This window comes from Apis mellifera, linkage group LG15 (genome assembly GCF_003254395.2).
Source record: "Apis mellifera strain DH4 linkage group LG15, Amel_HAv3.1, whole genome shotgun sequence".
In the NCBI taxonomy this organism is placed as follows: Eukaryota; Metazoa; Arthropoda; class Insecta; order Hymenoptera; family Apidae; genus Apis; species Apis mellifera.
The window spans coordinates 7,694,457-7,719,671 of NC_037652.1; the positions used below are offsets into that span (position 1 = coordinate 7,694,457).

Genomic DNA, 25,215 nt, shown 5'->3' on the forward strand with positions numbered 1-25,215 from the left:
TTGATTATTCACTCATTTATTACGTCCTTTACATATACATGGAAATATAATATTATAGATAGATAAATGATTATTGTTAAATATAAGGATTAAGCATCATTTTTCCTTGGCATCGTTTACACAGTATCGTTTAACGGAACAGGTTTGGCCGAGGGATCCTTTAAATTCAACGTATACCCGTGCATCTTTGAAGTATTAGTAATGGGATCGTAAATTCTTTCAATATGTCGGAGAGTGTCGCCTATAATTTTGTCCGTGCTTTCACGGATATAAGGTTTTCCGTCGGAAGTGCGACCGGATTGGACGATCTTAGTCCCATCGTTATTCGTCACGATCACACTGTTTCCTCCAATCATTTGTATCATGTTAGAATTACTATCTGAAAAAAAATGACATCATCCAATTTCGAAGAACGCAAAATGATTACGTATAGTTATTATTAGAAAAAAATAAACGTTCGATTGCCTTGAAAAATAGATAGAGAGAAAGAGAGAGAGAATGGATCTCTCTTATAGTAGATAGTGAAAGGAACGTTTGCATTGGCATAATAAGGTTAATAATTTCCAGATAACCGAGAATCGAGAAGAAAAAATTGAAAAAAATTTATCACCGAATCGCATACCTAGATTTTCCGTCAATCGATGAGCGTGTTCCAAATTTCTTTGCACAGTGTTATGTATTCGTTGTTGTAGCTGGTACATATTTTGTTGTAAATTTCTGTTCAACGCATTAATATTCTCGTGCAAATCTCTCAACCAATTCGTTCCCATGTACACTTGTCCGTCAGAGCTGCTGCCAATCGAAATGCGCATTAGTACAAATTTGTGTTGGCACTACTGGCCCCACTATATCTCGCACGCACGAAAAGAATGAGGGAGAAAGCCGGCTTTCGTAAATGCATCGCGATCAGTAAGCCGTGAAACCGGCCTGTCAATCAACTAACCTGCACAACATTGCTCCAACGAATATCACGACACTGATACTTGCAACGATTGCTTCTCTCATCCTAGTTTCTATTTTTCCTTCTATTTTTCTCCTCTTCTTTCTTTCTCTCTTTCTCTCTTTTCCTCTTGCTTTCTCGATGAATATTTTTCCATACGATACGCAATATACGCGGATAATATTGTTATTTACTTGCACGCGGTGAACGAGAGAATCGAGAAAATAAGATTACTCGAACGGTTATACGAAACGCGCAGTGTTAACCTTTCTTTCCCCCTTCGAACTTCCATCCATGCCGTATTACGTTCGAACCATTACCTTTCCTTAGCTGTGTGCGATGCGTCATCGACGGATAGCCGCGCGCACGAGTACATCACTCGTTAGATATATATGTATATCAATGGCGTACGCCGCTTAAATTGAAACCTAATCTATATTCCGTTACTTCCGTAATTGCATAACGTTTATCTCGTCCAATCCAAACTTTCGATAGATAACATTTGCTGATGCTGCGATTCTAAGAATCGATCCATCGGAAAAGAATATGATACGCTCGATATAATTCGTGCTTCCTTGATTCTCTCGATGAAAATTTTTTCGTCCAATTCGCGTGCCAATGGAAAAGCTAATTATATTCGAGTCAGATAAAAAGTAACGGGGTTATTCATCATAATGAACTTGACACGATACAAAAAAAAAAAAAACGAAAAAATCTAACGATGTGAAGAACTGCAAATATTGAGATTAAAGAAACAATGTAACAAACGATGAGAAAATAGTCACGATTAAAAGAAAGAGGATTGTTATTTTTATTTCGTTATTTGATCGACCGTTGCAATCATTAAGAGGTTAGCATGATAGATTTCGAATCATTATCTAAGATACATTTCTATTTATTTTTTCAGATGCTAATTATAAAAAAAAAAAGATGGAAAAAAAATAAAAAATCATTTTTAATTCCACGATCTTGTACAACGGCATAACTTTGATAATCAAAACAGAACTAGTGATTCTGTGTTGACGGAAGAAAGGCGTGTTGAAAAAGAGAAAAAAGGATGGGGGAGGATAGAACGCAGAGAAGGACATCGAAGAGGAAGGGATGGGGGTACGGTTGACCCATGGGGCAGAAACTGGTTTCGGATTCGGATTACGCGCCCGTCCCAAAACCGTTCTCGCATATACATACGCTCTAGGCTACGACGCATCGACCCCCCACGCGACCACTCCTACGGTAAATGCGGTTCTTCCATCCTCCCGACCTTGAACTCTCTCTTCTTCGTTTCTCTCCTTTCCTCCAGGCAGCCCGCTCCCCTCCGCTTCTCTTTTTACTTTTACACATCCGATTGCGTGATGGCTCTTTGCATCTCTTCAAACGCTTTTGTTTCTCCCCTCCGTTTCACCTTTTTAATCGTGACGAACGAACACCTTTCAATATTTCATCTGAAATCTATTATCGGGATACGAAAACCCGAACCTTCGTGTCCAATTTTATATTTTTTAAAGTTTGTTCTTTTTTTTCTTATCGTTATACATTCACCCGCAATAACCCGTGCAGCAGGTATATGTATAACAGGTAGCGAAGGAATCGAATCGTAAAAGCGTAATGCTTCAGTTCCTTCCCCTCTCTCTCCACTCGTTCCCCTTCGTAATCCCATCAGCTCGATGAACCGACCGATGTCGAAACGGGAGCGAGAAAGAAGGAGAAAGTCAGAGAAGGAGGGAGAGAAAACTCGACCGAGCCGCTTCGGTCGGTAAGATGATCGACCTTGGACGATTTGGCCTTCGAATAGGGGGCTGGTCGTCCTTTGTCGAGGACGAGATCTTCGAGATGAGAACGGCTGGATATATACAAATGCGTTTTCTCTCGCCCGATTGTTGCTCGTATTCGAACTGAATACTACCCATACAAGGCGAGTAAGCAAGAAGATAAACAACATTTCGAGATCTTTCTGGCCAGTTTCGAGATAAAGTCGATCGACTTTTTACGGGTGATCGAGAGCTTGATATAACGAGAAGAGATCTTCGATCGATCAAGTCGAAAGAAATACGACGATACGTTCATTGGCCATCTAGGGAGAATCGTGGAAAACAGCAAAGTGGTTTTTCCACACACCGGGGGCCGTGTGTATACGTATACGCGTATGAGATGGAGACTCGACGAGAAACCCAAGTAAATAGTGGGGAGGTCGTACGACGAACGGTGGTTCAGTGTTCTCGCGGCATTCGAGACGCATGGATGAAACGTGATGTGAGGTTAGCTCGAACCTAACCTGATACACGAACTGAATTTCATGCTATTCTTTCGTCTTAACAAATCTTTTACAATCTAAAATTGTGAATCGATTGTCGAAGAAAACGTGTCTCGAACGTGAATATTGAAAAATCGAAGATCTGAAACGTGGAATTAAGTGTTACGAGATCAAACTTTTTTTTCTCGATAATCTGGAGCTCGTAAAAGTGAGCCACGGGACAGTATATAATGCGAAGGAAAGAAAGGAAAGAAATGTTTAAAAAATTCATGGATACGTGATCAATTGATCTTCCCTTGAAATCCGTAAGTATTTATTCATGTATATATATGTGTGTGTCTTTTATAACATTCACTTTACAAGCGACGCTAATATCATTTGTAGCACATTAATCGTTCCGGTTAGCGGCTTATTTATTCGATTCGTCTCTTCGATATTGCTTTTATCGTCGATCATCTTGCCATTGTATATGATATAACACTTTGGAAGCTAACAGTCGTACGCGCGGGCTATTGGTATTCGGATTCTCTTTATATTTACATCGTGTATTATTTTTAAACTGGGATTAAGGGGCTGAAGACAGCTTAGATCACGTGAACAAATTCGGATTCAAAGAGAATCAAACGCCGTTTGAAAAATAATCGAATCTAAAAAAAGAAACGGAAAGAGGGAAGAAAAAGGGAAAATAATGGCGGGGCTAAAAGTCCAAAGAAATTCGTATGTGTCGTGCGCTCAAGGGAGCATCCACGGTATGAATTATTTATCAAACCGTGTGCTTTTTTTTTTATTTTCCATTACGAGAGCGATCGTGAAACGAAAAAAGAAAAAGGATAAAAGAGGCACACTTTTGTTCGATTCGTCTCGATATTAGCAGGACAATATTCAATATGCGTTATACGTTATATATTATTTTATCAAACTTTTGTCTCGATCGTTCGCACAAGTGGAAGATATAAAAATCAGCAAGAGTAAAGTTTCCATCTCGTTTGTTTGTTGAGGAAAAAGGAAAAACAAGAAGAATCGAGTATTGGCCTGTACTTTGGTTTAATAGATTTCAAGTAATCAATCGTGATCGCGTTGAAGGCAGCTTCTCGGCTCGATTGATTTCTTTTTCGAAGGCGTAGAAACGGAGAAGTAGTTTACGAGAAACTTGAACGATTCGTTGCATCTCTCGTCACGCATTCCCCATGAAACGCACGCGAGTCGTGTCGTTTCGTTTCTCTTGGTCACGTACAGCGCTTCGTGGTCCTCGTTTCGAACGATGTTTTGTCCTGGCTCGCCTACCAACGACCACCTCTCTCTCTCGCTCGATAATTTGACGGAATAATTCTGAAACAGCCATTTCCGACGCCGCGCGTTCGTCCAAGACGGTGTACGATGGCAGAAATACAATCGGGAAGGACCTGCCACCATATCTAGCATTTATGCGAGTTAATGGTAACAGTAGATAAAATTCATGTTATAGAAACATCCTCTTCGAAGAAAACGTTCGTTTAATCGTGTAATTAGTTTATAGCGGAAATTATACGCCTACATGTGATTCATAAATTAATATATACATAATATATATAATATATATATATATTATTATTATTGTATCGATAATAGTTTGCAGTGGTTCTCAACCTGCGGATCGCGACGTACAACAAGATCGTCAAGTGTCTTTCAAGTGGTCATTTTTTACTCAATGATCAAATCACTTTTGTCAATACTGATTTATTTCAACGTAATTATATCGCCATGTGCTCCAGCAATAAATCGGTATCAATCTTTTTTTAATATTCCTTATCTTACGTAACAATAGAAGATTGCAAGCGTTACGAAAGAGGATTGCGACTCAAATAAAAGATTAAAAAAATCGCTGCATTGGACAAATTTCAATTCTCTCAAGATATTATCTACCTCATCGAAAGGGTGGAGGGGAGGGGGGAGGATTATTTCTTCGAGCTAAGGATAAAGTTTCGTTCGAAGATACACATCGGTGAAGCGGATCGGAGATGCGGGCAAGAATTCTCGCTCGCTGTGGATGGCCAAACGGATTGGAACACCCTCTCCTTTTCTCGCGGTCCGAAACAACGATCCGTATAAGGAGATCTGGCCTACTACCACTCTCCTCCGTCCTTCTCTGCCTTCATCTTTCGGTCCAGCCGTTTGGCTCGGCCACACTTATTATATTTTTTGCAACCGAGAATACTCGCGTATTTCCATTTAATTCCTATTCCTTGTCCTATTTCGATACGTACGCCGCTTAGTACGTGTATGCAAACTCTGAGGTCTCTGCGTTCCTCGTACGCGCGAAATCGCACTTTCTCGCCCGCGGCAAGGCAGCCCTCGCCGTGCAACTCCACTACGTAAGCCGATTAGCTTTGACCATCGAACCTACCTTCCATCCAACTTACGCTCCAGACAATATGATATCGAAATTCTACAGAAAAGCGGGAATTATCTGACCAGTGGTTCTCAACCCGTCGATTCGAAAGAATTGCAAGATATCTCTTAAGGTTCAAATTAATCTATAATTTAAATTTTCATATCCATAATTTTTTTTTCAATTCGAATCTTGAATATTCAATTCGAATATCGAATCATGGTTCGAAAACTTGATCTTCTTCGATTTTCCTTTTACGAAGAGGAAGAAAGACCAGACACTGCAACAGCAGCAGCAGCAGCAGCAAAAGACGATCGTCGAAGAGGAGTGGTTGCTTGAATGCCCTCTTTGTCGAGATTTACACGAGGCTTCCTCCTTCCTTCCACGAAGAAAGAAGAAAAATTTCTCTTTCCTTGGGCAAACGAGACGTTCACGGATTCTTCTACGCGCTATCTATCGCGATAACCGCTCGTACGCGACCTTTCAAAAAATTCACCCTTATCGGCCCGTTCGGCCTCTCGATCGTAGATCCCCCCTCCGATAACTCGATCCGTCACACGACGGATCTCACGTAGACCGTATAAATCGCGTAAATCATCCTGGGCGTGTCTTATTCGATAATCTGTTCATCCTCAACTTGGCAACTTGTAAAATATATATATATATATATTTATATACACATTCGCGTAATCGAAAAGGAACCGATTGCGCGGCCAGACAGTGCGCCGCCGTTTTATCGATCCAACAACAACCTGTCGTAGACAGTTGAAGCTGCATCGTCCGCTTTTATATCTTTTCGGTTCGGTGTGATCCGAGGCTCTCTGCACAAAGGAAGGAACGATCCTCTCGGTCGTTGCTCGGTTCATGGTGGAAACCAGAAGACCGTAAAAAGGTCGAGGCGATAGTGTGCCCCCCGTGTTATCGGTGACGAACAGCAGAAGTCCAACTCTCTCTCTCTCTCTCTCTCTCCCTCTCTCTTTCTTTCTCTCTCGAGCCACCTGTTTTCACTCGATCCTTCGCCGATCGATTTTCCTCCCTTTCAACGAGATTTGTGCTCCTGGCTGGATTGCAGTGAGTATTCGAACAATATGATTTTTTTCACGTATTTATTACGGGGGAAATTTGCGTTACGAAACTACGAGATATGGGTGTCTCGATGTTTTATGGAGTAGAGTGTAATCTTGATTTGTTTTTTTTATTTTTTTTTTTTTTTTGGTTTCGTATTTTGATCGAAACTTTTTAATTTTGGATCGAAGTTTATATAAAGAGTTAGATATAATATCGAGATGTTGAAGAATAGATTTTGTGTTGCGACAAAAATTTTTTATTTTACATAAACATCCGCAGTCTGGTTATCGCTACGTTGATATCGAAATGATTTAAAATTGAAACCATCCGTATCATCCGTATCACGTATCAAAACATGTGCAATCTATTTATTATTGTATCGATATCGAAATTTAATCGAAACCTCTTCACCATCGCTCGCGTCAAATAAAATATTAATCCTAGATCACTAATCTATTCGTTATTCCATTCTTCGTTTTATAAATAATGATTTGAAATAAAATATATATATATATATAATTTTTATTATCTTCCATATTTATTACAAACAAAGTATCAAAATTTAAGAGATGAAAAATTAACCCTTGCAAATATCGATTGACAAATCTCGAAATAGCTGTGTGTATTATTTTGTCATTCTTCGTTTCTGTAAATATAAATTTCAAGTTTTGTTTGATATTTGAAACGTGTATTATAAATTGAAAATAATTATAATATTTAAATGTTATTACAATATGTATTAAAAAATTATAACATTTCAATGTGCAATTACAATATGTTCATATATTCATATATGATGGAAAATCTGTTCGTTTGAGATTTCGATAAAAATTATATTAAATATTAAATGAACGTTTAACGATTTAGAACGAACAATTTTCTATCGTGATAAAAAAATGTAACTATCGATACTTTATAACAATTTTTTAGATATATCGACGATATATAATCTAAAATAGTTGTTGTTTTTCTTATTCTTTTATTATAAAGAATTTTATAATAAAAGTTATTCGTAAATTTTAATTATTAATAATTTTAATAATTTAATTTTAATTTTAAAAATTTTAATTATTAATAATTTTAATAATTTAATTTTAATTTTAAAAATTTTAATAATTTTAAATCTTGAAGTAAAAATAGAAATACACTTTTTTTGGAGAATTATATTTGCATTCTATATTTTATTCTGTATGTTATTATTTTGATCGGTATTTTGAATCGGTATTCCGCTTATTTTCATCGATGCATCGAATTTTAATCGATAAATCGATATTCATCGAATTATATTCATTGTCGTTCCACGCTGATCTCGAGAGATTTGCAACGAATCGAATTTGTCCTCTTCAATATTTATCGTTATTCTCGCGATCTGGGAAAAAATCGGCGAATCGATCGTGTCGTAACAATATTGTCACAATTCTAAATCGTCCATTTCGAGATATTTAGAACGAATTATAACGAATATTACGTAACGAAAATCGATATCGTCACAATATGTATAGATCATCGTCCGAAGATACCGATTTCGATTTAAGATTTAAAAACGGACCGATCGATTTTACACGATTTTATCGTAACAACATATTATTATCTCGACTTTTTCTCGAGAATAAGATATCGATATCTTCACAACTGCGGATCGTCCGCTGGGAGTAGTTGGAGAGCGAATCGACAGCCTCCCTCGAGGTAAGTCGCGGCCATGTTACCATGTTTGGCGACCCGCTCCCATAAAATTTCTCGACGGCGGCCGGCCGCGCGCGTCCAAATGCACGCTGCGTACGTTTCGCTCCTCCGACTGGCAGCCTACTCTCCTACCGGTTCCAGATAAATCGCGTCCACGTCGCTTCTCTCTCTCTCTCTCTGGGCGCGCGCAACAGCCACCGCGGCGCAACTTCTACCCGTGCTATTAGAAAACGAGCAGACGGGGGGAAAGGTGGGGGGGAGGAGCGCGCCACACCCTATCCAACCATCTCTCTCTCTCTCTCTCTCTCTCTCTCTCTCTCTCTCTCTCTCTCTCTCTCTCTCTCTCTCTCTCTGTCTCTGTCTCTGTCTCTGTCTCTGTCTCTGTCTGTCTCTGTCTCTATCTATCTCTGTCTCTCTGTCTGTCTGTCTGTCTGTCTGTCTGTCTGTCTCTCTCTATCTCTATCTATCTCTGTCTCTGTCTCTGGTTGGAAAAGCTCGAATGCGTTGGGAGATCGCAAGGATTCTCGATTCTTTCTACCTAGAGAGAGAGAGAGAGAGAGAGAGAGAGAGAGAATCGTTGTCCTTTTCGCGAAAGACGTGTGCGAGTACGAAGGTGTTAAAATTTTAATGATTCTCGTTATTAACGAGAAATGAAGAAAGGAAAGGAACGTTGAAGGAATGTTAAAAATCTCACCTTTCGTTTCTTCTTCTTCTTCTTCTTCTTCTCTTCTCGTCAATTCTCCAATAGTTTGGAATTAATTAACGAATTCGCGGAATCGCCGATTTGACGAAGTTGATATTTATCCGTTTTATCCCGCTTTACGAAGAGAAATTATTTAACTTTTAAAAGAGAGGAGGTAAGGAAAAAGCAATCGTCTTTCGATAATTTTAATATTTTAAACTTTTCTTCAAAAAAAAAAGAAAAAAAAAACGCTTTCGAATCGAGAACCGATTTCTAATCTCGTGGATACACCAGGCGCGTTTATCGATTATTCCACGCGGTTATCTCTTAAGCTAATCGAGGAGGAAAGCGACGTTTCTCGACGCGTGATACAAAAGGTCCGGTTGCACCGAATAACGGTACCCGATCGCGAGTATTACGACGCGTGTTGTACGAATAACGTGTATGAAATACGCATATGTATATACATATATATATATATATATATATATATATATATATATATATATATATATATATATATATATATATTGAAAACGTCTCGCGTGGCACGAAACTTTTAGTCGCGCGCCTCCATCCGCTCAACGGATAAGAAACCGACGTAACCGATTTTAGAGAAAAATCCATCCAAGAAAAAAAAATATCCTCCTTCCTTTCGCGGAAGATTCCCCGATAAACGGAGAAGACGCGCTCCGTCCTTCTCCGCTCGACAGCTAAGCCTCCTACTCTCCACGTCGTATATCTCCATCCGTGTATATACACATATATATATCTCCTTTACGCGACGATTAAAACGTACCACCTACGTTTATATTTATCTATCACCGGTTATCTCTGCCGTGCGAGCAAACAAGGAGAAAAAAAGGAAAAAAAAGAGAAAGAAATGGAACTCGAGAAGGTATGTCGTTTCGATATCGCGTATATATACACACGTATTTACGTGTCTCAAAACGAGAGACGTTTGAAACGATTCGATACCGTTCCAAGTACCGTGTGTAGATACGCGTGTTCGAACGAATACGGTAAGTTAGGTACATGCGCTTCTTCGTTGGCCTTATTCGCGACGGATGTCACCGGTTGTACACCTTGCGATACATATATATGTATATACATATATATATGTATGTACATATCGACCGACCGAGCTCAGTCTCTCACCGGACGATCGATCCACTCGAGTGAAGCGACACGGTGGAATAACTTTGGGAAAGAGAGAGAGAGAGATATATATATATATCTAAAATTGTCCGTCCGCGATATTTATACATTCGTGGAAAAGCTTTACGTGTCCTTTTTGGAGAGTTTCGGGACCACCTTGACGTTAAAAAGTTTACCCTAGTGGAGACCACCGCAACGTCGGCCGAGATATTTTATTATCGTCGGTGAGGGATAGGAGGAAGCTTATAGGGGATTCGCCGGAAATACATTTGAATTCCGATTCTGGATCTTTTTTTTTTTTTCCCCGCCCTCCGATAAATCTTTAAAAGAAATTCTCTCCTCTCTGTCCTTCTTTTCTCCTCCTCGCCCGAGACGAAGTGGAAATGATCGTATTTGCGTGCGCGAATCGCGACCACGTGGGTCCGTGGACGCGTCCTCCTTTATCCGGCTATCTATTCATAGACGAGAAAGCGAGCTGTCACCGTGACACGGACGTTCGAAGACAAAGAGCGCGCGAAAGGAGAGACACGTCGGGTCGTTGTCGTCGTCGTCGGCGAGGGATGGACCTTTTTACGGGTGGAGAGAGTACTTGCCCCTTACAGACAATTGCCCGTGGAATGGAATATTAAATACACGAGGGAGACGGGTCTAATTTAGCTTCTATCGGCTATACGAGTCCAACGGTGAAAAGTAGATATAAATCGAGGGTGTTTGATGATATTTTCTTAATCTATTCTAAATGGACTCTTTTAAAAGAAATTTAAACTGGAAACGTAAGTCCTGTTGGTAAAAAGTAGATGTATGCATCGTATAGTCGATATTTTCCAAATCTGTTCTAAATGGATTCTTTTTAAAATCGTTTTAAAGCTTGGAACAAATTTAAGCGAAATAAAAAGCAGATACATATCGAGAGTGTCGACAATTTTCTAAATCTACTCTAAATGGATTCTTTTTCCCTTTAAAATCGTGAAACGTGGATACTTCCGAGCGATCAATCACTTTAACAAAAAAAAGGTTTTCCCTACAAGTATCCACTTGTCGTTTCCATAACCTCGACTCGTTTATCTCCCATTAAGTATCCCCGGGACACGAGGTTTTAAAATAGCCATCATTTACCATCGTTTCTTTCTACCCGTTTAAATCACTCATCGCAAAATTTTCCTGACCACTTTCCATCTATGAAAACATAAACGTATAAACATCCGATAAATCGATTTGTTTTCGATCGATATTTCAATCGATAAATAAATAAATATATATATATCGATCAAAAGGACAGAGATCTGTCGGCGGTCGAGCGACGATAAACTCGAAGAGGTAGCCGGTACGGGGACGCGGACGAGGTCGTCGACCCTCCCGAGTCGCGGTTTAAACCGAGTCTTTCCTCCCTGACCGCATCTCGAACCGCGACAGGCAACCTCTCTCGTCCACCTTAGGGACACGCAGCTTTCCCGCTCGTCCATCATTTCTACTTTTTTTTTTCTCTTTCTCTGTTCCCAGATGAGAGAAGCGCCGAGAGAGGGGAAACGAGGACGGAGCTCGATCATCGGTGGGATGGAACGGTGGTCGGCGCGGCTCGCGATTCTGTGCACGGTGATCGCGAGCGTACGCTCCACCGACGACTTTCGACGCATAGCCTACGAAGGTAAAAAAAAAAAAAAAAAAAGAAAAAAGAAAAGCGATTGTGATTGCGTTGACAAGAAAAAAAAATATATATATATATATATCGATAAGAGGAGAAAGATTCGCGAGCGATCGTGCCTTTCCGCACGTACGTACGAGCTTCTATTTCTAAGCAGCGCGGTTACTCTCTTATCTTTTCCCCTCGATTCCGCGGAGAGACTTGTGCATCTTTCTCTGGCGAAGGAGGATGGAAGAGGAGGGGAAGATTGTGATTATTCGCGATCGATCGACGCGTGGGCGTGGAGGCGCGTTGGTCGCGTGGCAGTTTCGGTCGGTACGCCTTGCGATTCATTACTCGTCCATTTTTCTCTTATGCGAGGATGAGAAGAAAGAGAAAGAAAAAATCGATCGTCTATATGTTTATTACGTCTATATTTGTCTTATGTTGAAATCTATGTGTAATGGGAAAAGAGAAAAATATCGAGTCTGCACGTGATCGATTTATCTATCTATCTTTATCTCGTATCGACAAGGACGGAAAGAAAAATTTTAATCGTGTGAAGTATATCTGCTTTGCGGATGTCTCTTACGTCGATGAGGAGAGGAGAATGGATATATTAACGGAGAAAGAACGGAAGAAAAAAAATCGATCATTTAAAACGTCTCTGCCCGCGATCGATTTATTTATCTTCGTCTCGCGCCAGTGGCAGAAGAAGGAAAAGAAATGTGTCTCTATCCACGATTGATTGATTCGTCTTTGTCTCGCGTTGGCGAACGAGCGAAACAAAAATTCGATGGTCTGTCTTTGCCCGCGATCGACATATCCATTTATCTTACAATAACAAAGAGAGAAAGATAGATACGTAGATAGAGAAAGAGCGAAAGAAAAAACGTCTCTGTTTACAATTATTTACCTTCGTTTTGCGTCGGTGAGAAAGAGAAGAAAAATTCGATCGTTCGATTTCCCATTTCCCGAGGAAAAAAAAATGTTGAAAAGCGAAAAAGAAAAACAAAGAAATAAAAAATCGATCGATTTGCTATCGCGTCACGATGAGAAAAAACACGGAGACGCCGAGTAGGAACCGAGACAAGAAAATCCTCGATTGTTGTTAATTCTGTCTCTGTCTTTGGCGACAGAAGGATGGATATATATACGAAGAAGGAGAAAAAGAAAAATGGGATCATCGTAAGCGCGGTGGAAACACGGCCAGCTGGGAGAGAGAGTCGTCGTCGAAAGTTTCGCCTCGAATCACTCGCGACTCGAGTCTATCGAGTCTCCGTTTCGAGACTCGGCCACGCTTGTCGCGTAGGCGTGGAGCGTGGCACGCGTCGCCACGCGCGCGTATTCTCCTGCTTCCGATCCTGCTCCTGATTTTCAAGCATTTAACCTTTCTTCTTCCCTCTACCTTACGCTTTCCTTTATATACCTATATATTCCTCCTTCATCATCACAGATTATATATATAGATAAACCTGTATAAATTTAAAACTATCCAACGATAATCTTACCTTAACTCGAACACTCCGCTAGAAGAGAGATGTGGAACCAGTTGGATCTTACGACGCGAAGATTATCCTTAACCTTAATTAGAATACGGATCTTAGTTTTTCCTTTCTCCCGCACGAGGTCGCGAAATTACGCATCCGTGGCGTCCTCTGAACGTCCTCTCCTACGTCGTAAACGTTTATACCATTATTGTCCATTCGTTTTTTTGCTCGTCCCCGTATCTCTCCCTTGGAGAAATATATATATACACACACAACCGCGCATGCGCGTTATATACGGATAAAACGGGAAGAAAGAAAGAGAAAGAAAACGAAAAGAGAAGGTGGAAGAGGTGCTGCAGGATCGATGCAGGAAAAGGAGAGAGAGGAAAAGGGAAGGAAAAAGAAAAGGCAAAGAGAGTGAAGGGAGGATACCCGAGAGAGGCCTTCGAGATCAGGTTATGCTAACTGGGGCCCGTTCGTCCCACACGTATCTACTTATAAGCGCACGTACGCAGTTACACGTACGGGCGCGGCGCCCGTTGTGTGAGTGGCAGGCACGCGCGACACAGGCAAACGCGTGGCTGGATACGTGGAAACGCGAGAGGTACGACGAACCGGAGGCGCGGAGGGCTACCTTTGCGGAATCGTTTCGCTGCGTCGGCAAACCGGCTGAAAAACAATAAGACGAAGACGAGGATTAGCACAAGTACAGGGGGAACAGGAAAGAGAGAGCGAGGTAAAACGGGTGAAACTCTCGCGCGCGCGCGTACGCGCCTCTTTTTGCCCGATGCTGACACGATGAAAGTAGAATTTTCGCGACTCTCCATTATTTTTCGCAACGCGATCCTCGTCTCGGGGATGAAAGATGCGACGAGGAAAGTGGAACAACGACTCGTGCCAAATTTTTGTCACCGTCAAATTATCTTGGATATTTTAAAAAACTTCAAAAAATGGGAAGAAAGTGAAAGATCGAGCCAAATTTTTGTTGTTGTTGAATAATTATATTTTTTCGTACGCGATCGATGATTCCTTGCATCTTTCGAAAAATATATAAAAAGAAAGTTAAAAAAATGAATCGATCTTTAAAAAAATATTGAAAATTGAAAAATTATGGTGAATGATCTTTGCTTGGATTCTTTCAAAAAATATCTAAAAAAAAATTGAAAAATCGATCCTTGCTTGAATCTTTCGAAAGATGGAAGGATCCAATTATTATTTAAAATGATTGAATTTCAGCAGAATATCAGATCGAAGAAAAACGATGATTTAGCTTGATTCTTCGGATTCTTCCATTCTTAAATCCCCTTAATTAATTAATCCAAGAAAAAGTAAAAATTTATCCAACCTCGCAGATGTATAATCGATGATCCTTGCTTCTTCGAATCGAATGATCGCGAGGAATGCGGAGGAGTTAAGGAACGAGGTTTTCACGGGTGCCATATTTTCCTCCAAGATCGATGATCTACGATCTACACGTAGAGAAAAAGTAGAATAATCCTAGGAGGAAGAAGAAGAAGCTCGGCTCAGCTTGTCGAAGCTTGCTAAACTAGTTTGTCCGGAAGCGAAAAACGGCTCCTCTTTACATCCTCCTCTTCTCGGAACGTGGAAATCGCGACAAGAACAATCTCGAATGAAATTCCTCGAAATTCGAATTTCTTAACGAGCCTCGTTATCGAATATATATATATATTTAAATTCATCCTTTCTCTTCCTCGATTGTTTCAGATTTGGCGAACACCAGCCTGTTCCAACAAGAGGGGGTCACGTCGTATTCCCAACTGCTGTTCGACGTGGCCAGACAACAGGTCGTCGTCGGCGCTCGGTACGTATAAAACGCCAATATTAAAATTAAAACCATTTATTTTCTACAAAATTTGAGAAATCTTAAAAAAAAAAAATTTACCGCTCCTCGAAAAATTATTTCTTCGAAAGGATCGATCGAAAATTAATTATCTTGTATTTATAGCGTAATTAACGTACGCACGCGTAACAACACAACGAGAGACGAGAATAGCATAGTTTGCCTCGAATAAGTTGGATCGATTTTTCGATCCGTGGAATGCACCCGTTGTTGTTTACACAAGGCGAGCGACAAAAGTGGTTCGCGTGTAACGAGACGGATGGCGGGAATAAGCGGGTTGCATTCCGTCCGCTCGAAATCGTGGAGGAACGCTCGGCCGTTCGATCGATTTTTCGCGATTAAAAGAACGCGCGTACGGACCGAGCGGTGGAAAGGAGCGTTATACGCCCTCGTCTTACCTTCTATTAATAGAACACGTTGGTTATTAACCACGACCCACGTACGCTCGGCCAACTAGGAGGAACGCCGCGTACGCTGCCTCGTTGGTGAGGAGGGGGGAGGGGGGAAAAAAAAAATAAAGAATCCAACCTCGTTTTTCGCGAGAAGAAACTCCCGAGTTCTATTCGAGAAACGTGGATGGAAGAGAAGCTTTCCCATGGGAAATTCTTTTTTTCGTGGATCGAGACAGAGAGAGAAAAAAAAATAAAAATAAAGTGGAAAATGGAAAAAGGGAAACGTGGATATCGACGTCGACGCGGAAAATGATATATCGGGATTGGAATCGGTGAGGCGGAGGGGAGGAGGAAGGGAGAAAGGGTCTAGCCGCGTGCACGCGACACACGGCGCCACGATTTGCATTCTTCCAGTTTGATTCGCGTGCTCGACAACCGTGACGTCACCGAATACTACCTTATCGAGAGCGTATCGCACCGCGACAGGTATATATGGGAGCGAGACGCGCTTTCCTTGCCTCGTTGCGTAACAACAAACTCTCCTTGGTCGTTTTCTTTCCTAGGATCCAACTTTGCTCTTTATCTGCGGCATACTTTCCATGTAAATTCCACGTTTTCTCTTCTTCCTTTTTTTTTTTTTCTCTTGCGATATTCAAATCAACAATTCTAAAGAAAATTTAGAAAAGTAACAGGATCGCAACAGGTAGTATTAAACGGTAGTTAATGTCTTCGAGTCAAGTAACAAGGGGAACGATTCGATTGCGTAATTACGTTGAAAATAAAAAATTAAAAATCATCGGTTGAAAACCACTGGGATGCACATGGGAGATATCTTGCGATCCTATAATAGTTCCGTTGCAAGATTCGAATTCCGCGGTATCGAGTCGTATAGGCTCGTGTTGCTTTTTTTTTTTCAAGTTTCGCGATATTCAAATTAACCGCAATCGCGTATCTTTTTTTACACGTACGTGACTCAAGAAAGGAAAAAAGCTTGGGGAAAAAACTAGGACAAACAATTCACGAGTTGACGAGAGATTTAATATTCTTATAAAACGTGAATATGTAGAGTGAATTAAAAAATGAATAACGACTTCATAGATTGGAGATCACTGGGGTAGATGCGCACGAGCGACGCGACACCGTTGCGATCCTATTGCATTTCCGTTGTGTAAGTTAACAGGTTAGTGTTTCGGATTGGCCGATCGATTCGAATATTTTTTACAATTTCTGGAATTGAATTTCATCGAAAAATATACCGAATCGCAGAGAGACAATGGAAGGGAATAGGGATGCTGTATTCTATCGAATCTAAATCCTTAAACGGTTAAAAATTCGATTTCGAATCGGGTCGTAATTTCATTCTGTATATGCGTGCGGCCATCGAACTCCATTATAGACGTTGAACAAACGCGAGTCGTGCCCAGAAGTTACGTCGGACGAGAACGAGGTTGGCAAATGATCCATCCTATTCGTTTAACGAACAGGAAACAATCTGTCTCAATAGGATTGCTCGTACATACAGTGTATGCCACTTAAAATCATACGTGTAGAAATTCGTTTGTATAACACGTGAAAATTTTACGAAACGATTAAAACTCGAACGAACACGTATAGTTTTTAACGACAAGAAAGCAATAAGATTACAGAGTTTCCTTGAACGTACGAAACTGGGATGGTTGCTTAAAGATTATGCGAAGAATTTTAATCTTTAAGAATATATCACTCTATTTGTTAAATACGTCGAATTCTAAGCGATACTCGCTACGTGTGCACACGTCTCTGAGATTAGAAATATGCAAAATTTTAATTTTTAAAATTAAGAATAAGTTACTTCGATAAATTATCTCGTTAAATCTTCAAAGCATCGCAGATAACTATATAGTTTTAATTGGCTGAGGTTGAAAGTTGCGCATTGGTCCGTTAAAAAAGTAACTAGCCAAATTTAAAAATAAAGGTACTCTAAGTAATTACTTAAGTAACATTATTTAAAATGCTTGAATAACATTTATTCGTAGCTATTATAGTTGATCCGCGGTTATACCATGCTTCGAACAATAACTTTATTCTCAACTTCAACCATTACAAAATCTCTGACTCAAAATAACTTTGTTCCAAATCTTAGCTAGTTACTTTTGCAACGGGTTAATGCTCTGCTCTGGACTTTCGCCTCGCGTCCTTTCTCAAAATTTTAGCCGTAATATCGGCACACGTCCGACGTATATACTCGACGACCGAGCTGGAGCCGCTTCGCTCGACTAACGATCACTTTTGGTCAGGTCGGTTCTCGTCGCGGCGTAGCGCCCACGTAGGCGCCGTTTATGCTAGTTTCCTGCGGCGTGATTGCGCGACAGCTCGAAAGGCGGCGCGCGCCATTTTCCACATGTCCTCCGTCCCACGCGTGTAAACACGGAAAGCAGTAAACGATTCCGATTCCAGAGATAATCTGTACCGGTTGACTCTAACGTCGCTGTCGCCCCTCGAACACGCCTCGTGGCCAGCGCCCGAAAACAAGACCAATACCTGCCAGAACAAAGGGCAGAGCGTGGAGGATTGTCGCAATTATGTCAAGGTGTTGCTTACCAATGGAAAAAGTCTGTTCACTTGCGGCACGTACGCGTTCAGCCCTTGGTGTACGTGGAGAGAGGTAAGCCGACGAATCAGAGAGCGAGGAATTCTCGAGCGTGTGAATACACTTGAGAGTCCCGAACGCGTTATCGACAGTAGATGTCACCCCGAGTAAATATTTTCTAGATTGAAAACATCAGTAGCGTGACGAGCGAGATGTCGGGAGTCGCGATGAGTCCTTATTCGCCACACGCGAATGTCACTGCTTTATTGGCAAGAGGTCCAACCGGCGGACTGTTCACCGGGGCGCCTACTGACTTTTCTGGCTCTGATCCAGCCATTTGCAGAACACTTGCTTCGCCAAATCTTCGAACGCACCAATACGATTCCAGGTGAGTTTTACTCTTTGAAAAACGATTTTCTTTCCAACTATTCCATTCTATTTCTATCAACTTCGATATTGATTTCAGATGGCTGAACGATCCTCAGTTCGTCGGCAGTTTCGAAACCGAGGACCACGTGTATTTTCTGTTTCGCGAATCGGCCGTCGAGTATATAAATTGCGGCAAGGTGATCGAGCGAGTTCGACTACTATATTCTCTCACGTGTACGTTTGATATTAAAAGAATCGTCTCTCTTTAGAAAATCTATTCGAGGATAGCAAGAGTGTGCAAGAACGATCGGGGTGGACAAATAATGATGAGAGAGGTATGGACCACGTTCAGCAAGGCACGATTGAATTGTTCCCTTCCAGGCGAATTTCCTTTCTACTACGACGAAATTCAAGGCGCGGTTTATCATCCCGAGGAAAAAATCGTTTATGCGACGTTTACCACGCCCACGTAAGTAATATCAAGATTCTATGCATCGTATCCGTACCGTTTCACGTTCACCATATATTTCCATCTAACGCTTCGCTCGTGAAGGAGAAAGAAGGAAAAATAGAAGAGATTCGGTATGTACACAGAAATTCCTAAATCAGTGCCGTTATCTTTTTCTGTTCCTTTTCTTCGCCTCTCTCCCCGCATGTACGAGAGTAGGAAAGCCTCGAGAATCTCTAAAGTTCCCGTTTATTTTTAGCAACGGTATTGCCGGCTCGGCCATATGCGCGTTCAACATGTCGGCGATCACGGCAAGCTTCAACGGGCCGTTCAAGCATCAAGAGAATTCTGGCGCTGCGTGGGAGAGGAGGCCGGTCTCTCATCACAATCGACAACGGTGCGGCTCGTTCGCCAACGTCGCCCCTCATCAGATCATAGATAACCAGAGGTATCAATTGATGGACGACGCGGTTCAAAGCACAACTCTCGAACCCCTGCACACCGCTCTCCTCGAGAGGTTCACGTTGATCGCTCTCGACGTGACGCCGACCAAGTTGCATCGCAGCGTCACCGTGCTCTACGTCGCCACGGATGTTGGCTTGCTCAAGAAAATCTCCGTATTGCCTCGAACCCAAGAAACCTGTATCGTCGAGGTGTGGGGTCCCCTACCTTCCACGCCCATCACCTTGCAATTCTTAAAAGACACGCAAAGTTTGTACGTCGGTACCGAGTTCGGTTTGCTGAGGTAAATATACATCCTGCGCGAGTTTTCATTCAGAACCAGAATCTGATTTTCTCCTAACTTTTCTAGAATACCAGCTGCCCAGTGTCATCGACACCGAACTCGTCAGTCCTGTCTGAACGCCCAGGAACCGTATTGCGGTTGGAACGAGCATCTGATGAAATGCGCCCCAGCCCCTAAACAAAATCACCTCGCCAATCACTGGCACCAGGAGGTGACCAAGTGCCCCGTACTCACCGACCCCGTGGACGGTGGTTGGAGTGCCTGGAGCTCGTGGTCTCCGTGCCAACACGGCACCGCGGAACACTCGCACTCCCACTCCCATTCTCATCTTCATTCCGAACATGCCGAAGCTGTGAGTCCAGGGATCTCCTTAGTTGAAGTTAAACTTCTGTAAATCCACGCAGATTCATATTTGTATTTTTCGTATTTCAGCCCGCGGACATCTGTCAGTGCCAGACGCGGGACTGCAACAACCCACCTCCTCAGCATGGCGGAGCACCTTGCACCGGAGCCAGAGTCAGAGTGACCAACTGCACGGTTCACGGCGAGTGGACAGCTTGGTCGGCGTGGTCGGCGTGCTCGCAGACCTGTGGCTTCGCCATGAAAACGCGGCGACGCACGTGCACGAATCCAGCCCCGGCTTTCGGCGGCCGAGTCTGCGTGGGACACGACCACGACGACAACATATGCATAGACCTTCCCCCGTGTCCGGCGAAAGACGAGGCACCGCCGCCCGAATCGTTCGGCCAATGGTCCCCTTGGGGCGGATGGAACGCTTGTTCCAGACCCTGCAACGGCGGTAAATGAGATATACAATGGTTTTTCCGTTCCTCTTCCTCTTAATAATCGATCGTGTATTTCGCAGGAATACGAATACGAAGGAGAACGTGCGAGAATCCTTCGCCACGAAAGTCTGCCACAGTCGAGTGCAACGGATGCGACACGCAGGTAATACGACGATGCATTCGTATAACAACATGTGACACAAACAGTGAATAACAATAGTGAATTCTCGAGCGACGTATTCATTTATTTCTCTATCCGTAGACCGAGGAGTGCAACACTCACCCATGCATCGAGACGAAAAGATATTCCGGATGGACACCGTGGCTGGCCGCCAACGGCAGCTTTCAGAGTTCGAGCGTGGGTTACGTGGAGAAACGTTTTCGATTCAGTTGCCGGGCGCAAACGGACGACCCGTCCAGCGTGAGAGTTCAACTGGCCAAAGAGGAGGAACGTTATTGTAGGAACGACGGCTCGTGCATGAGGAGAAACGCGAATCAGAAATCGTACTCTGATCTCGCTATGGAGAGCGGATGGGGCGAGTGGTCCGCTTGGAAGACTTGCGACCGTCTCTGCGGCGGAGGTTCCCAGCACAGGATCAGGCAGTGCGAATCGCCGCCGTGCGACGGTTTACCCGTGCAGACCAGACAATGCAACGTGCATTCGTGCCGACCGAGCGCGGTCGGGGATATCGCGATGGAAGGGCAATGGTCGTGTTGGACCGACTGGTCGGAATGCTCGGTTTCGTGTGGCGTAGGGATACGCTCGAGAACGAGAGAATGCTTGGGGCCGGAGAGCTGCGAAGGATCGAGTTTGGTGAGGGAGACCTGCGAGATGGCCAGCTGCGAATCGTTGATCGGCTGGGACACGTGGTCGCGTTGGACGCCTTGCGACAACGACCATCAACAGTACAGGAAGAGGCAATGCCTTCAACACGGCAGTGGAATGTGTCAAGGAGCCAGCAGGGAGACGCGAGATTGTTTACCAGATTGCTCGGGCAATGGTGAGGCACGGGAATGAGTGATTCGAGGATACGACTTCTTCTTTCCGTTTTCATTGTAGAAATTTTGTAGACCGTTTACATGCTACATTTGTACGTAATTTTTTTCAGAAGTGAACGCTTTATGGTCGATGGAACGTTCAGGCATAACGATCGGCGCTGTGGTGGGCAGTTGCGTGGTCGGTTTCCTAGTTGGCTTGGCCGTGACCGCTATTCTAAGCTTCTACTACTTGAAGCGGAGACAGCAACGAATTCCAGGCAGCCCTCATTACATCAGCAAACAAAACTCCTACGTTACGGTTCCTATGAAGGAGGTAAAGTTATCGTTTATTCGCGTCACAACGATACCACATGCATTTTGGAATAAAATTTTGAGATCTCCGTTTGATATATATATATAGGTAAACACCAAGCGACAACCTAGCTTTTCTGGTAGTACGAACGGTAACGGAACTCTTCGTGGAAAGAATAATCCAAATGTGAATACTCTTGGGAGTCCTAAATTGTATCCAAAGAGTCTTGATTACGAGTCTGCTACGTTGAAGCGCAACAGCCATGGGCAGCAACACATTCGAGTCGATCCGGATCAAGACAAGTACTATTGAACGGTCGATGTGCAACACGCGTGTGAAGAAATGTAAATTTATTTCGTCATCTAACGATTTCCGCGTTTCGACCAAACTAACAACGCGAGACTAATAACAAACAACGCCATGAAGGCGTAGAGAACAGAGCACAGCGCTTTTCTAAAATGATTATCCATCGCGCTCGAGTAAACTCAACTTAACCGAAGACTAAAATCCAAAAGGGACAAAGGCGCATGCACTTAAACAAATCGCCTTTTACTTGAGAAATCAAGCGATATTTATCCTGTTTTATACAGTTTTATTTTGTGACGGACACGCGTCTGATTTTCGCGTCAATCATGATTCAGTGCCATCGTTACGACGAACGCTTGCATCATTTTACAATAATCGTTAAAGACGAACGATAAATAATACGTGCGTGTAACGTATCGAATTGTACCTATTACGTGTGTGTGCATTTAAATGCGTGTGCGATTATAAAATATATGAGCGAGAGATTGTGGACGAGAGTGTGTGCGTATGTGCGTTCATGCGAATATAGCGGAGAGCGTGTGATTTTTCATTAATTGGCTCACATTGAGTCGTGGTTATGCGTCGAGTATGTTATATATGTATGGAAAGAAGGATAATCGAAAATGAAAGAGAGATAAAAATATTCATATATGCGCGTCGCGATTCGGCGTAAAAAAATGACCAAGCTTTTTCAAAGACTCGATTCAGCCGGGAGTTTTCGATTCGAATTATTTCGAGTCGACGAATTTTTTGTAAACGCTTCATGCCGTGGCATAGTATCACGCGATAATTGTAATAAATGTTAAAACGAGATGAGCTCGCTTAATAATAAATTAAACCGGGCGAATTCATTTTCTCCTCATCTTTCTTTCTCGTTTAGAGTATGTGGACATTGATCCAAATTAATGTTTACAAATCAACGGCCAATTCTTCGATCTTGTCGATCACGTAATCCATCGAAGCTTTGCTGGGTGGTGGTTGACAGTTGATCACCATGCGGAAAAAGTTTCCAAGTTTCTTAAACGATAGTGGCATATATCCGATCATTAGCGTTCCATTCGTCATCATACGTTCCTTAATTTTAGGCGCAATCTCGTATAATTTATCCCACCATTCTTCAGTCTCTGGTTGATCTCGCATGCTCGGTGGTATATACCTATATTACGAACCGAAACAATTGTAGTTGTACGAAGCAATAGCAACACTTATGTGTTACAAGAAAACAATAACTTACCAAAAGCAAACGTTACAACCTTCGTACTGAGGAAGTACCAAGCGAAATCCGCTGCGATTTCGAATTCGATCGATAAAGTATTCAACAGCCGATATAGCAAGTTCCACGGATTCACGAAGCCCTTTGGTCCCACGTGCTTTCCACATCAGCCAAAACTTGGCTCCGTCGACCTACAACGGAAGAAGATTATCATCGAGAAAAACCTCTGCTTTAAATTATCAATCAAATTTTCATGAAATCGTCACCTTTCTCCCACACTGCAAACTTTTGTCACCCGTGTCCCAAGATACATCATAATGTTTGTCTTGTTGAAACAGATACTTTGCTCCCGCGCAATTTGTCTCGTGTAAAATGTTTTTACCTTTGACCAGAAACAATGAGCATTGCAACGGGGCACCGAGTGTCTTGTGAGGATTCCACGCCACGGAGTTGGATCTACATCAAAAAATTTAATTATTAAAATATATGAAGATTTAGAATAATGAATTTGTAAAATCAGAATTACGTACAGTTCGATTCCTTTTAATCGATCTCGATACTTTTCCGAAAACAATAACGTACCACCGAGACATGCCTATAACGAAGAAGATCGAATTATAATTGAAAATCTTTTATTGTTTTTTATATTCGTCAAATTTGTACGAACGTCAACGTGTAACCATAAATTTTCCTCACGACAGATAGCTGCGATATCCGGCAATGGATCAAAAGACCCGAGAACAGTAGTGCCGCAAGTGGCATTCACGAAGAACGGTAAGTGACCTTGTTTTCTGGCTTCTGTTATGGCGGCTTTCAATTCGTCCGGTCGCATACGTCCCAATTCGTCGCACTTTATCTACGCGAATAACTTTTATTAAACGGATGAAAATGCAAAAGAAATGCTGGTAGAAATTAATGCTCTTCTTACCTTGTAAACATGATCGGTTCCTAAGCCTAACCAATGAGCACCTTTCGAGATCGAATAATGGCCAGCCTCGCTTGTAAAACAAACGAGCGGTGGAAGTCCCGCGAGACCCTTCTTCTTAACGTTCGGAATCATTTTATATCTAGCCAGCACCATGCCATACATGTTGGAGATACTACCGCCAGGACAGAGAATTCCATCTCCGTCCGGCATGGACGGATATCCGATCAATTCCAAAGTTTTTTCTATCACTTGTCGTTCCATCAAAGTAAATACAGGAGCTACCTCGTACGTGTATCTGACGTGTATGAATTAAACGTGTATCGTTTCTTCTGTTTTTTTATAAACAAAATCACGGGATATTAAAGAAAACTTACTGGCTTGTATTGAACATATCCGTCAACCAAGATCCAGCTAGGCCATATTCGTCAACGCCAGCGTAGAGTTGATTATGAAAGTGTGGACTGTACGTTTTGACGGAATATCGAATCGTTTGTCGGATCGCATTTTCGATTTCATTTTTATCAGCTGGTTCATCGGTCAGTTTGATTGGTAATCGTTCCTGCAAAACGAAAAGTAACGAATAAATGTTCGAAGCGAACGAATGCTCGCGAAGTTTAGAAATAACTCACTTGCAATTCGTGCGGATGAACAAATCGTACGAGTGGTTCGTTGCCCGTACGATCGAACGCATTTTCTTCCTCGAGAATTTCGAGCAGTTGTTTGAACAGCTCGATCATTGCCTTCGTAGATGACGAAGCGTCCATTGCGTATCGTAAACTAAATCCTTACTCTTGGTTAGATCAACGATATCGAGACAACGCCATCCCCCCACGCTTTAATTTTCGTTCCTCCATTCGTTGTTGTTTATTCGATCAGCCACTTGTTTGCTGGACGCGGAAGATCGGAATCGTTGCAAGTAGCACAACACGCGACACCAATGTTGACCGCGTATTTATGATAGACGAGATATCGACCGGAAATTTTCGCGTCGCGCAATCAGTCGGACGAATACGGTCAAATGGGTCGATGAGTCGTAGAAATGCAATA

At 42.3% G+C, this 25,215-nt stretch overlaps 3 protein-coding genes and 1 long non-coding RNA gene across 8 annotated transcripts; 1 reads left to right on the plus strand and 3 right to left on the minus strand.

Annotated features, from left to right (window-relative positions):
• LOC726323 lies at nt 1-13,706 on the minus strand. 3 transcript variants are annotated; one of them, XM_026445565.1, is made up of 3 exons: nt 13,283-13,706; nt 623-789; nt 1-379 (listed from the first exon to the last, which is right to left on the minus strand). In XM_026445565.1, the coding sequence occupies exons 2-3, from the start codon at nt 768-770 to the stop codon at nt 117-119; spliced, it is 411 nt and encodes a 136-aa protein (XP_026301350.1). In that variant the 5' UTR covers nt 771-789; nt 13,283-13,706; the 3' UTR covers nt 1-116. The 3 variants fall into 3 exon arrangements, with proteins under 3 accessions (XP_026301350.1, XP_006563633.2, XP_001120608.2); XM_006563570.3 differs by lacking the exon at nt 13,283-13,706 and adding an exon at nt 944-1,271; XM_001120608.4 differs by lacking the exon at nt 13,283-13,706 and adding an exon at nt 944-1,200 and having other exon boundaries at nt 623-792.
• On the plus strand, nt 3,136-22,841 carry LOC410589 (semaphorin-5A). 3 transcript variants are annotated; one of them, XM_394067.6, is made up of 14 exons: nt 3,136-3,496; nt 11,651-11,795; nt 14,987-15,083; nt 17,951-18,158; nt 18,266-18,471; nt 18,550-18,649; nt 18,722-18,921; nt 19,160-19,645; nt 19,712-19,997; nt 20,078-20,444; nt 20,511-20,593; nt 20,693-21,431; nt 21,540-21,742; nt 21,830-22,841. In XM_394067.6, exons 2-14 carry the CDS (start codon nt 11,651-11,653, stop codon nt 22,031-22,033), a joined length of 3,324 nt encoding a protein of 1,107 aa, XP_394067.4. In that variant the 5' UTR covers nt 3,136-3,496; the 3' UTR covers nt 22,034-22,841. The 3 variants fall into 3 exon arrangements, with proteins under 3 accessions (XP_394067.4, XP_016772072.2, XP_026301343.1); XM_016916583.2 differs by lacking the exon at nt 11,651-11,795 and adding an exon at nt 19,006-19,034 and having other exon boundaries at nt 3,137-3,496; XM_026445558.1 differs by lacking the exon at nt 11,651-11,795 and having other exon boundaries at nt 3,138-3,496.
• On the minus strand, nt 16,531-18,259 carry LOC107965595. The gene is made up of 2 exons (XR_001705672.2): nt 18,095-18,259; nt 16,531-18,034 (listed from the first exon to the last, which is right to left on the minus strand). It is a non-coding gene; the product is annotated as an uncharacterized LOC107965595 (long non-coding RNA).
• LOC408509 (glutamate decarboxylase 1) lies at nt 22,293-25,181 on the minus strand. The gene is made up of 8 exons (XM_006563567.3): nt 24,798-25,181; nt 24,543-24,727; nt 24,169-24,463; nt 23,908-24,096; nt 23,771-23,835; nt 23,507-23,696; nt 23,262-23,431; nt 22,293-23,183 (listed from the first exon to the last, which is right to left on the minus strand). Exons 1-8 carry the CDS (start codon nt 24,930-24,932, stop codon nt 22,937-22,939), a joined length of 1,476 nt encoding a protein of 491 aa, XP_006563630.1. The 5' UTR covers nt 24,933-25,181; the 3' UTR covers nt 22,293-22,936.
• Nucleotides 25,182-25,215: the final 34 nt, after the last annotated feature.

Coding starts and splice junctions, on each gene's coding strand:
- LOC408509 (XM_006563567.3), bottom strand. CDS start 24,932: ATGGACGCTTCGTCATCTACGAAGGCAATGATCGAGCTGTTCAAACAA. Junction 23,697..23,770: donor CGATTAAAAGGAATCGAACT/GTACGTAATTCT, acceptor TTTTTGATGTAG/ATCCAACTCCGTGGCGTGGA. Junction 23,432..23,506: donor GTTTGCAGTGTGGGAGAAAG/GTGACGATTTCA, acceptor CTTCCGTTGTAG/GTCGACGGAGCCAAGTTTTG.
- LOC726323 (XM_001120608.4), bottom strand. CDS start 1,005: ATGAGAGAAGCAATCGTTGCAAGTATCAGTGTCGTGATATTCGTTGGA. Junction 793..943: donor GTTGGAGCAATGTTGTGCAG/GTTAGTTGATTG, acceptor TTCGATTGGCAG/CAGCTCTGACGGACAAGTGT. Junction 380..622: donor TCGATTGACGGAAAATCTAG/GTATGCGATTCG, acceptor ATTTTTTTTCAG/ATAGTAATTCTAACATGATA.
- LOC410589 (XM_394067.6), top strand. CDS start 11,651: ATGAGAGAAGCGCCGAGAGAGGGGAAACGAGGACGGAGCTCGATCATC. Junction 19,998..20,077: donor ATTCCGAACATGCCGAAGCT/GTGAGTCCAGGG, acceptor TTCGTATTTCAG/CCCGCGGACATCTGTCAGTG. Junction 20,594..20,692: donor GCAACGGATGCGACACGCAG/GTAATACGACGA, acceptor CTCTATCCGTAG/ACCGAGGAGTGCAACACTCA.